General features: G+C 41.7%; 1 protein-coding gene across 3 annotated transcripts in view; it reads left to right on the top strand.

Annotated features, from left to right (window-relative positions):
* LOC137024672 (neoverrucotoxin subunit beta-like) overlaps positions 1-12,303 on the top strand; it is a 34,583-nt gene extending 22,280 nt beyond the window's left edge. For 2 of the 3 annotated variants that reach the window (XM_067392477.1, XM_067392476.1), the window contains one exon: positions 9,231-12,303. In XM_067392477.1, the coding sequence (XP_067248578.1) occupies positions 9,231-10,684 (1,454 nt within the window). In that variant the 3' untranslated portion in view covers positions 10,685-12,303. Of the gene's footprint in view, positions 1-7,824; positions 8,088-9,230 lie in introns of those variants that run through there. The other variant, XM_067392478.1, reaches the window with a different exon arrangement.
* Positions 12,304-12,606: the final 303 nt, after the last annotated feature.

Below are 12,606 nucleotides of genomic sequence, written 5' to 3' on the forward strand. Positions count from 1 at the left end.
CTGGGGCGCCCCTGGTTGGAGCAGCACAACCCGACCATCTCCTGGAAGACGGGCAAAATCCTGAAGTGGGGCGACACCTGTTTCTCTCGATGTTTGACTGAACTTCCTGTGCCATCTTCTCCATCTCCTGATCTCTCCCTCTGCGCAACATCCATCGAGAGTCCAGTTGAACAGCGATCCATCGACATCCCTAAATGTTACGCCCCCTTCAGCGATGTCTTCTGCCCGCAGAGGGCTTCCAAGCTGCCTCCACACCGGCCATGGGACTGTGCCATCGACCTGCTTCCGGGTGAACCAGTGCCGAAGGGTAAGATATACCCACTTTCCATCCCGGAGGAGAAGGCCATGGAGGATTACATCAAGGAGGCCCTGGCTCAAGGATACATCCGGCCGTCTACTTCCCCTGCTGCTTCCAGTTTCTTCTTTGTGGCGAAAAAGGACGGATTATTGTATTGATTATCGCTCTCTCAATAAGATCACTGTCAAGTTCAGATATCCCCTTCCTCTCGTCCCAGCGGCCCTGGAACATCTCCGTGGTGCCACTGTGTTCACGAAGCTGGACCTCCGCAGCGCGTACAACCTCATCCGGATACGTGAGGGGGACGAGTGGAGGACCGCCTTCATTACACCTACAGGACACTACGAGTACCTTGTTATGCCGTATGGCCTGGTCAACGCCCCCTCCGTATTCCAGGACTTCATACATGAGGTGCTCCGGGAGTTTATCCATCGCTTCGTCCTAGTCTACATCGACAACATACTCATCTACTCCCGGAGCCAGGCCGAACATCACCGACACGTTGCGGAGGTCCTCACCCGTCTTCGCCAGTTCCACCTATTCCTCAAAGCAGAAAAGTGTTCATTCCATCAACCCACCGTCTCATTCCTTGGATACATCATTGATCACAGTGGCATCCGGATGGACGAGAGGAAGGTGGAATCCATCACCAACTGGCCAGAACCCACTACCATCAAAGAGCTGCAACGCTTCCTTGGATTCTCAAACTTCTACCGTCGATTCATCAAAGACTACAGTTCCATCATCCATCCACTCACCAGCCTTCTCCGTAATAAGCCCAAGTCTCTGTCCTGGAACCCAGCAGCCACCAACGCCTTTAATCGCCTCAAGGAAGCCTTCACCACCGCTCCCTTACTCGTTCACCCCGATCCAGAACAGCCCTTCATCGTAGAGGTAGACGCCTCTACCACCGGAGTGGGAGCGGTGTTGTCGCAGCAGCAGGGGACGCCAAGTAGACTCCACCCATGCGCCGCCTTCTCCCGCAAGCTCAGCCCGGCGGAAGTCAACTACTCCATCGGTGACAGGGAACTCTTCGCGGTGAAGCTTGCCTTGGAAGAGTGGAGGCATTTCTTGGCATCTTCGTTCCGCCAAGAGGTTAAACCCAAGACAAGCCAGATGGGCCATGTTCTTCTCCCGATTCAACTACACCATCTCCTACCGACCAGGCTCGAAAAACATTAAAGCTGACGCTCTCTCCCGTCTCCATGCTCCCGAAGAAAAGACTGAAGAACCCGAGCCTATCATCCCGAGCTCACTCATTGTAAGCCCCATCACTTGGTCAGAGGAGACCATTCCCTCCTCTAATGCCTCCACAAACCCTCCACCGGGCTGTCCACCTGGCTTGCTTTACATCACCCGGACACGACGCACTCCCACCATCCACTCCGCTCACACGTCGCTAGGCACTGGTCACTCTCGTCGCTAAAAGAATGCTTCTGGTGGCCAGGGATGGCAGCTGATGTCAGAAGGTATGTGCAGGGCTGTAGGGAGTGCGCCATCTCCAAGAGCCCTCGTCATCTGCCAGCTGGGAAACTCCTTCCTCTGCCCGTTCCCAACCGACCATGGTCACACCTAGGAGTGGACTTCATAACTGACCTCCCTGTCTCTGATGGAAATACCTGCATCCTAATCATCATAGACCGATTCTCCAAATCTTGTCGTCTCATCCCACTATGAGGATTGCCCACTGCCATGGAAACCGCTGAAATGCTCTTCAACCACGTGTTCAGGTATTTCAGGATACCAGAGGACATTGTATCAGACAGAGGACCCCAGTTCATCTCCAGAGTGTGGAAAGCGTTTCACTCCCTCCTAGGTGTGGCCGTCAGCCTAACGTCAGGATACCATCCGCAGTCAAACGGGCAGACGGAAAGGAAGGTCCAGGAGATCGGCCCCTTCCTCCGTACCTTCTGTCATGACCACCAGGACTCTTGGAACCAGTTCCTGGGTTGGGCCGAGTACGCCCAGAACTCTCTCCGGCAGTCGACTACAGGACTCACACCATTCCAGTGCGTACTCGGCTACCAACCCCCACTGTTCCCCTGGACCGGGGAACCCTCTAACGTTCCGGCAGTGGATTACTGGTTCCGAGAGAGCGAGAGGGTCTGGGACTCAGCGCACCATCAGCTGCAACGAGCCCTGCGCAGACACAGAATGACAGCTGACCTTCGGCGTTCCAACACTCCTGTCTTCCAGCCCGGACAGAAGGTATGGCTGTTGACTCGGGACATCAGACTGCGTCTGCCCTGCAAAAAGCTGAGTCCCAGGTTCATTGGCCCATTTCCCATCATCAAGCAGGTCAACCCAGTCACTTACCAACTTCAGCTACCACAAGGGTATCGTATTCACTCCACATTCCACGTATCACTCCTCAAGCCTTACCACCCTTCTGTTCTCTCCACAGGACCTGACGTGACTCCCGCCGAGCCCCCCCTTCCACTCATCCTGGAAGACGGCGCAGCATATGAGGTCCATGAGATCTTGAACTCCCAGCGTTGTGGTGGTCAGCTGGAATACCTAGTCGACTGGGAAGGATACGGCCCCGAGGAACGCTCATGGGTCCCAAGAAACGACATCCTTGATCCCAACTTACTCCAAACTTTCCACGACAGCCACCCTGATAGACCGGCACCGCGGGGAAGAGGACGACCACCACGGCGTCGGGGTCCTCGGCCCTCAGGAGCGGGCCGTGGAGGGGGGGGTACTGTCACAGACACGTCAGGTTCAGGTTGTGTACCTCGTCTACTGTGTGAGTGCTCCAGTCAGCTCCAGCTACCTCCAGCGATCTCCAAGCTCCAGCGTGTTCACAGATCTCCGCATCTGAAAGTAAAAGGACAGTAACTATCTCCATATCTATCATCTAAACATCCATTGATTCCTCTCTACTTACCTGTTTCATGTTCCTTGCTCTACTGGTGTCAATAAACGACAAGTTACCTGTTTACATCTGTGTCTGCCTCCTGTGTACCGTAACACCCATTTTGCATGAAAACTGTGACTTGCTTAATAATGTGGAACAACCTCTAAGTAGGGTTTCCATAGACCTGGCAAATTATTTTGTCTGAGATTGATACCAGTTATAAGACATGGATAAATAAACAAACAAACATTTTCTTAGAAAAACTAAAATCTGAATGTTTATTCTACTGAAATCTTACTGATATGTCACTTGCATAATAATTTGTAACGTGGCATATTCTTATGTTATTCTTATAATTGACAGACAGCGTTCTATGTATGTCAACAGGCATCTATTGCCAAAGCCTTTTTGCCTGAAATGATTCACAAATATCATATATTGTGTATTTAAGTTTTTTGTGTTTTCCCAAAAACTACAAAATATGACTTAGCCTATTCCAACAGTTTAATAGGGTGACAATATCTAAATAATACGGTGGCCGAGAGAGCTCAACGCGCTGCAAATGAAGAAAACACATGCAAATAGAAAAAAACACCAGCAAATAAAGAAAACATCTTCATCAGTTTGACATCACATGTGCTGCAAATTCCACAACACTTACAAATAGTGAAACACGCTGCAAACTGCTGGTGTTTTTTCTATTTGCATGTGTTTTCTTCATTTGCAGCACGTTGAGCTCTCTCGGCCACCGTAAAATAAACCTTAAATGAGTAATTTTGTATTGAATTTGTCTTGCTTTCATATAGCATTACAGTTCATAACATTAAAATGTTCTGTTTTACTTCAGAAATGACTGGCACAAATTACCCCTACGTATTCTCCTAAAAGGCACAACTTACCCTTGCATTGCACTTGTTGATGTAAGGCTTGGATGCAGCTGCTCGGCCATGGAAACCATTCCATGAAGCTCTCTACGCTCTGTTCTTGAGCTAATCTGAAGGCCACATAAAGTTTGGAGGACTGTAGCTATTGACTCAGAAGAAAGTTGGTGACTTCTGTGCACTGTGTGCCTCAGCATGCGCTGACCCCGCTCTGTGATTTTACATGATCTACCACTTCATGGCTGAGTTGCTGTTGTTCCCAATTGCTTCCACTTTGTTATAATGCCTCTAACAGTTGACCGTGAAATATTTAGTGAGGAAATTTCATGAACGGACTTATTGCACAGGTGGAAACCTATCCCGGTACCATGCTTGAATTGACTGAGCTCCTGAGAGCGACCCATTCTTTCACAAATGTTTGTAGAAGAAGTCTGCATGCCTAGTGCTTTATTTTATACACCTGTGGTCATGACAGTGATTAAACACCTGAATTCAGTGATTTGGAGGGGTGTCCCAATACTTTTGGCAATATAGTGTATGAGGGAGAAGGGCTTCTAGAGGCTGTGGCAAATATTACACTCCAAATAAAGCGCTCAGATAGAAATGTCTTTTGGAAAATGACATCACAAGAGTTTGTTGCATAACTTTTTTTTTTTTATTGCTTAATATACATAAGACAGGGAACAATCAACAATGTAAGGCACTTCCATTGAAACAAACATTTAGATTACATTAAAGAGAGAGAGGAAAAAACAGCAAGGATCAGGACAAAGAGGTAGCCGTTGTAGACATCAAAGAAGAAAAGAGACCAAAATAATAGGTATTTTGACAAAGATATACATAATGTTTCAGATTTTCTATTATGTTTTTGAAGCATTTGAAAAATTTTAACCAACTCACATAAAAAATACAATAAGTATGGATAAGATATTTACCCATCAATAAAACAAAATTAACATCAGAGAAGGATGAATTTAAATCATGCTTTAAAAAAAGACATCTTGTTGGGTTATAAGAGGAATTGTCTCCATTTTTACTGACAACCAGCTATGTATATCAAACCAAAATGTAAAAATTTAGAAGTAGCATCAAAGTAGAAGAAAAAGTAATTTCAAAGTGCCACACTTCCTGCTGCCAGCAGGTGGTGCTATGACTTTAACTGAATATTAGCATGTAGATGTCTTCAGGCCAAGACTAATAAATCATGTGAAGTTTGGGGCAGATCAGACATAGTATACCTGAGTTACAACAACTTCCTGTTTCATGGCGAAACATTGTCAGGCCGCCAACAACTTTGTCAGGCCGCCATGGACATATTTAAGTCAAAAAGAAGATGATAGTTGAAACATCCTTAGCTCATCTCTTTAATTATGTGCTGGATGTTGAAAAATCACAACTCTGGTGCTTTTAACCAAAGCAAGTAGCTCAATTGAAGTGATTACGCCACGAGGAACAATCGGGAAAACAACCCAAATAAAGGCACACAGGCGCGATCCACTTAGAAAAGACAAGAGGCGTGAGTTTCTGTACAAAAAAAAAAAAAAAAATATATTAAAGCTAAAAAGCTGGCCAACAATTATTTCAAACAAGAAGTCAGCACAATCAAATGTCATTTGGTCAAGAAAAAAATAGCAGAAAAAGCCCACCAATGAAATGAACAGAAGAAAAAAGAGCAGAAAACAATAATTGTGCAGGAGCTGAGGCTTTTTATGAGAAGAGAAGGTTAGTATGACATCATCAGGTAAACAAAGAGATGCTGCCAATCAGAATCACACCCACAAAGTTCACTGTAAATAATGGCACAGCAACAATGACAACCCTTGGTGAAGCAATTCAACCAAAAGCTCCCAGCACGGTGTCAAATTATGTACTAAAAATAAATATTACAAGAACGTACACATTAAAGAAAACAAAGAATTAATACCAACAATAATACAACAGCTAAAAACAGACATCTCTGTAGCAATGAAAGGAAGGGGAGGGCTTTCAACCATGACACACACCAAGAGGCTTGAACAACAGGCTTACTGTATGTACTGTATGTATTTCATTTCATTTCATTTATATGCTGATGATACCCAATTGTACATAGCATTCAACCCTTATTGGCCTGCCTTGGGGACATCAAGAAATGGCTGTCCAATAGCTTTCTTTGTCTAAATGAAAATAAAACGGAAGTAATCGTCTTTGGCCCCCCTAAGTTGAGAAATGGTCTCATAAATGAGCTTGGCAAGCATTTCCCCTCAGTCTCCTACCAGGTTAGGAATCTTGGTGTCATTCTGGACTCTGAACTTTGCTTAACTAAGCAAATTAATACAGTGGTCAAGAACAGTTTTTATCAGGTACGGATCATCTCGAGACTGAAATCATTTTTAACTTTTAATGACCTGGAGAAAGTCATTCATGCTTTTATTACTTCTCGCCTTGACTACTGTAATTCATTATATCTGGGTCTTCCTCAGTCATCCATTGCACGCTTACAGATGGTACATATTGCTGCTGCAAGACTGTTGACCGGGGCAAAGAAAACAGATCACATTACACCAATTTTAGCCTCTCTTCATTGGCTTCCTGTCTATTTTAGAATTCAATTTAAAATTGTGTTATTTGTTTTTAAGGCTCTTAATGGTCAAGCCCCATCTCGGTTCATCTTATTCCTTCTTCATCCTCCAGATCTCTAAGATCTTCTGATAGAGCTCTCTTGGTTGTCCCTTGTTCATGCTTAAAAACAAAGGGTGATAGGGCTTTTTCTATTGCGGCCCCCCGTCTCTGGAATCAACTTCCACTGGACATTTGCCTTGCACCTTCCATTACAACTTTTAAAATGAAGTTGAAAACACATTGTAGCGAAGCCCCACTACAATTAAGTTTTTTAGCTGATTGAGGCGGCCAAATATGGATCAGATTCCGGTCAGAGAATCAGGAGTGGAGAAGAGATTCTTGATAATGAGGCATTTATTTACAATCTTGAATATGCATCTGAGGTATGCAGCTGTGATATTATATGGTCTACAAAGGAAATAAAGAGAAATAAATTTACAATAATATTCATATAACTTGCATGTCTCATTGCACTAATTACTCAGTAACATAGTACCAAAAATATATTAAACATATGTCTATATTAGTAATCACAATAAAGATAACAAAAATACAGTACTAGACTGAATATTATGCTGTAAGCAATTATATAAACATTAACATAAACATTCGCTGTATCGGCTCGTAACACTAGAGCGGATGTTGATGACTCAGCAGATTTAGATCGGCAAATTACGGCCGAAATAAACGGTAAACTCGAACAATATAAACATCAGCAATTACCAATCACATGCACAACATATACTAATTAGAGATAAAGGCATAACAGTACTTACAGTTATTGCATGAACGCATTACACAGAGCATAATAGCAGCATAAACATGGATTAAAGGGATAGTTCACCCAAAAATGAAAATTTGATGTTTATCTGCTTACCCACAGCACATCCAAGATGTAGGTGACTTTGTTTCACTTTGCCGCTCTGACAGCGGCAGTGATGTCTCGCTCTCATTGAAGTATATGCGCGAGACATCACTGCCGCTGTCAGAGCGCGATCAGACCAAACGAATCGCGTGATGAATGCCGTTGGACATAGTGGTGTATTAGAGGTAAAAAAATGATATAAATACTGTTCAGTTTCTCACACAAACCGATCGTTTCGTGTGTTAGGACATCAATGTGTCGTCACGAGCCGCAGGGTTTAATTTGGATTTGTCTAAGCAAGCTTTATTTACTCTTATAGATGAAGTTCCCATCTACTGCCATTATACGACTGACAGACGGCAGCGGTTGGAGTTAAAAATCATCATTTGTGTTCTACTGAAGAAACAAAGACACCTACATCTTGGATGCGCTGGGGGCAAGCAGATAAACATCAAATTTTCATTTTTGGGTGAACTATCCTTTTAACAGTCATCTTCTACTAGTGTGCGTCGCTAATAACGGGACGTACAGGAAACAACAACTAAAACATTACTTCCGAGGACAGGCTTTCTGACACACATCTTTATTCCCAGGCATTTTAATTGGATTTTGTCTATGTTCTCTTGTTTTATTGTATCATCTGTTTTGTTTATTTTATGTTTATCTTTGACTTTGTTCAGCACTTTGGTCAGCTCTGCTGTGATAAATGTGCTATATAAATAAACTTTACTTACTTACTTACTTACTGTAGTGGGGCTTTTAAAGATTGTGACGTTTAGATGGACATGTCACAAACATCACTACATAACGTATTAGTAATAAAAGAATTTTAACTAGATAAAAAAAAAAGTTAAGGCAAACTTTAATGCTGTTAGGAGGTTTAAAATTGGATGTATATTGAGAAAGTTGGAGGTTCACAGGCCATTATAACCAGGTTTATACATTGAAAATCACAGGTGTACTCAATTAAAGTTTCAGCGATCACAGGTTTCTAACTCGTGTGAAGTGATCAAATGTGTGTTAGCTTTTGCTGCACATTCTACCTGTCAAATATGTGACCCGTCACGGAAACCAGGGACACAAGTCGGCAGCACAACTCTCGAGCAAAATGAGAAAGAAGCATTTTTTTTCAAAATTGGTGATTTTCGTTTTTTTGCAGAATCTGTTAGTTGAGATCATGAAGAAGCCTTTGATATACACCATCACAGAGGGTTTTTTCACAGCCTACCTGACTGAAAGGCCTCATTATTATGCAAGTCATTTCAGGTCATTATTATGTGATTCTTTTGTCTTCTCATGCGGTCCATGCAGCTTTACAGGGAGTATGGCTTATCTAAATGAGATGTAAATGAGCCCTATTGTCACTCCCAGCAGGTGAGAACAGGTGAGAACTGCAACTTTAGAGGCGTTTTTCTCCCTATAGAGCTTTCTTGAGTGCCTACCTTCAAATGGCCACAACTTCTCCAAATATTATCAGATTTCCATGTGTTACACATCGTTGGAAAGCTTGGAGACTACACTTTCAGAAAATGCCCCAGAACCGACTTGTGTCCCTACTTTCCGTGACTGGTCACATATGAATGAATTCAGTTATTATAATTAATAGGTGATACTGTTTTGAATCATTTGACATTTTAGTGATATTGCACAGAGTTGTTCTCACTTATTTCTTATACTGTTTTTATAAATGGACATACAAACAATTATTTCATTTTCCTTTAACAGGAAAGAGTTTAAGTGTTGTACATGATATAAAGAACAGCTGGAGCAGAAAAATAGCTGATGGAAACAATGAAAACCTGCCCATGTTTAAACTCAAACTGTCTGAAACATGGAGGAACAGAGATGGATTCTGCAGAAGAAGCACGTTTGGGACAGAAAACATCAAGAAAATGAACAAGACCATCATGATGATCGGAGCCACAGGTTCAGGAAAAACCACTCTAATTAACAGCATGATCAACTACATTCTGGGAGTGGAATGGGAAGATGACTTCCGGTTTGTGCTGATAGATGAAGGGAAGCAGAAATCCCAGGCTGAAAGTCAGACTTCAGAGATCACGGCATATCAAATCAATCACATGAATGGATTCCAGGTCCCTTATTCTCTGACCATAGTGGACACACCAGGATTCGGTGATACCAGAGGAATCTCACATGACCAGAAGATCACAAAGCAGATTCAGGAGTTCTTCTCTAATCCAGGAGGGATCGACAGCATTGATGCCGTGTGTTTTGTAGTCCAGGCTTCACTTGCCCGTCTGACGCACACACAGAAATACATCTTTGACTTCATTCTCTCCATATTTGGGAAGGATATTGCTGAAAACATCCTTGTACTGGTCACCTTTGCAGATGGGAAAACACCTCCTGTTCTCGAGGCCATCAAAGTCTCTGGGGTGCCCTGTGCTAAAAATAAGTCTGGAGAGCCTCTTCACTTCAAGTTCAACAACTCTGCTGTGTTTGTTACCAATAAATCTGCAGAGGATGAGGACTCTGACTGTAATAAATCTGCAGAGGATGAGGACTCTGACTGTGAAAACTTTGACCAAATGTTCTGGAAGCTGGGAGTTTCCAGCATGAGAAAATTCTTCACATCTCTTATCAAGATGGAAACCAAGAGCTTGTTTCTGACACGGGAGGTCCTGAAAGAGCGACAGCAGCTGGAAGTGCTTGTGGAAGGTCTCCGGCCCCAAATCAATGCTGGTCTGATGAAACTGGATGAAATCAAGAAGACAAGAGCTGCTCTGGAGCAGCACAAGGCTGAGATGGATGCAAACAAGGATTTTGAATATGAAAAGGGAAAGGGAACCTATCAGGAATTAAAAAAGCGATATGAGGCTGCACATGGACAGGTCATGTCAACAGAAAAGATCTTTGAAGAACTTGAAAAGGAGCTTGAGGTTGTCCAGGATATTGTGACCAGACTAATTGAAAGATCTCAAAAGTCTTTGGAGCGACTGCAGGAAATCGCCCTAAAGCCCAATCCTCTGTCCACCCCTGACTACATCGATCTGATGATTGAGTCTGAGAAACAAGAAGCCAAGCCTGGATTTAGAGATCGCATTCAGTCTTTGATGGACGTCAGGAAGAAGGCAGAGATCATCAGTAAGGTTTCCGCAGGAGAAGTGCTTCCAGAGGATTGGAAACAGTACAAACCTGCAACAAGAAAAAAATAATCATCTTATGATCCAAGAGTCCTGATCAGTAATGTAATGAATTATGTTCAAGAAATAAACATGAAGAGATAAAAACATTTAAATAAATTTTAACCTTTCATTTTTAATTACTACAACTATAAACTAAAACATTTGTATTAAAATACTTTAAAAAAAAATGCATTAGTTTAACAATGTTCTTGACCTTCATTCTTCACATGATGTACAGCACATACCTGTATTATTACAGCTTGTTACATTAAGAGAAATCCACACATCTCAAACTGATTTATGTGATATTGAATATGAATATGAATATGAAAATGTCACATATCACAAATGATCAGAATGTATCCGAATGCTGTTTTTGGATGATTTAATTTTACTTTCATTGATTTTAGTTATGAACAAGAGAAAAAGTAAAAGAAAACATGCAGGTACAGTTAACTAAACATTTCTCCCATTTGATTTTTCCCTCATGGATCAGTTGTTCCCAGGTGTGTGTTGTTAGCCTGTTTCTCTTGTGTATGTTATCTTCAGTCAGTCATTCTGTGAAACATGGAGCAAAGGCAGATGGAGATGATTTTAATGAAATCAAAGCTAAATCAAAACAAGGGAAGATGGAGACCAGGGGCCCGTTTCAATAAGGAGGTTCAACCAACTCTGAGTTTAAACTTGAACTCTGACTTGACTTACTCTGAGATGGGAAACTCTGAGTTTTCAGTTTCAGAACAGCTGAATTGAGTTAGATCAGTCGACTCTGAGTAGGTTGACTTGGAGTTAAGCGCGTGCACCACGACTATGAAAAGCCATCATCAATGGAGCTCCGATATTACGATTCACCATGGCAACAGCACGTGACAAAAGGACGTCCACATACTTCTGAGTCAATGCAAGTTTAATTCTTATCACTGTTATAATATCAAAGGTGAAAACTGGTAGAATGGTAAGTTATTGAACTAATATTTATTTTCATGGTATCCCACATGCAAAAAAGAAGAAGAAAAAAATAATGCAGGATGCAATAATAAGAGTGTAAATGATTTTATCGTTATTAAACACTCGTTAGTCAATTTACTTCCACTTTTAGAAAATTTTCTTCATTTTTATTAAAAATAAATGCCTTTCTGAAGTGATATATGATGGGAAAAGGGAGAATAGCGAGCTCGGCAAAAGGCAGATTCGAACCCAGTCAATCACATCACAAGTTAATTCTCCGCACCCAACACACTATTGTCTACACCACTGCAGCCACTAGAACATGGGTCAGTTTTAACCTGGTGTGACACTGGTGGGCGGAGCTACTGTAAATTTGCACTTAGTAATACCCAGGAGAAAAAAAAAGTATACTTAAGTGCATTACAAAAAATACTTAAATACAAGCAAGTACATTTGTAGTACATTATTTTGGTGCTAAATAAAAGTGTCAAAGTTATACACTATAAATGCACTAATTTAATGTATATTTGTACTTCAGTAGTGAAGTACTGCACTTGGAAAAGTATACTAAATACCACTACTACTTAAATGGATGGTAACACTTTATTTTACAGTGCTGTAGTTACATGTTACTACATGTACTTACAACAGTAATAACAGTAAATTATACATAATTACAAGTAACTAACCCTAAACCAAACCCTAACCCTAACTATATCTCTATAGTAAGTACATGTAGTTAATTAATAGTACTCAGTACTTATTTAAGTAATTACAATGTAACTACGGCACTGTAAAATAAAGTGTAACCAAATGGATTTTTAGTGCAATGAAATAAAGTATACTACCACAAAAATATACATCATACATGTGTACAAATGTACATTTAAAGGTGTATGAAAGATGGGTTCAAGTGTACTACAAGTGGTAACTAAATACATTTTTTAAATACAGAGATAGTATGTTAAAAGCACATTTTAGTTCAAATTCATGGTGTCTAAAAA

The sequence above is a fragment of the Chanodichthys erythropterus genome, chromosome 8 (assembly GCF_024489055.1).
Source record: "Chanodichthys erythropterus isolate Z2021 chromosome 8, ASM2448905v1, whole genome shotgun sequence".
NCBI lineage: Eukaryota > Metazoa > Chordata > Actinopteri > Cypriniformes > Xenocyprididae > Chanodichthys > Chanodichthys erythropterus.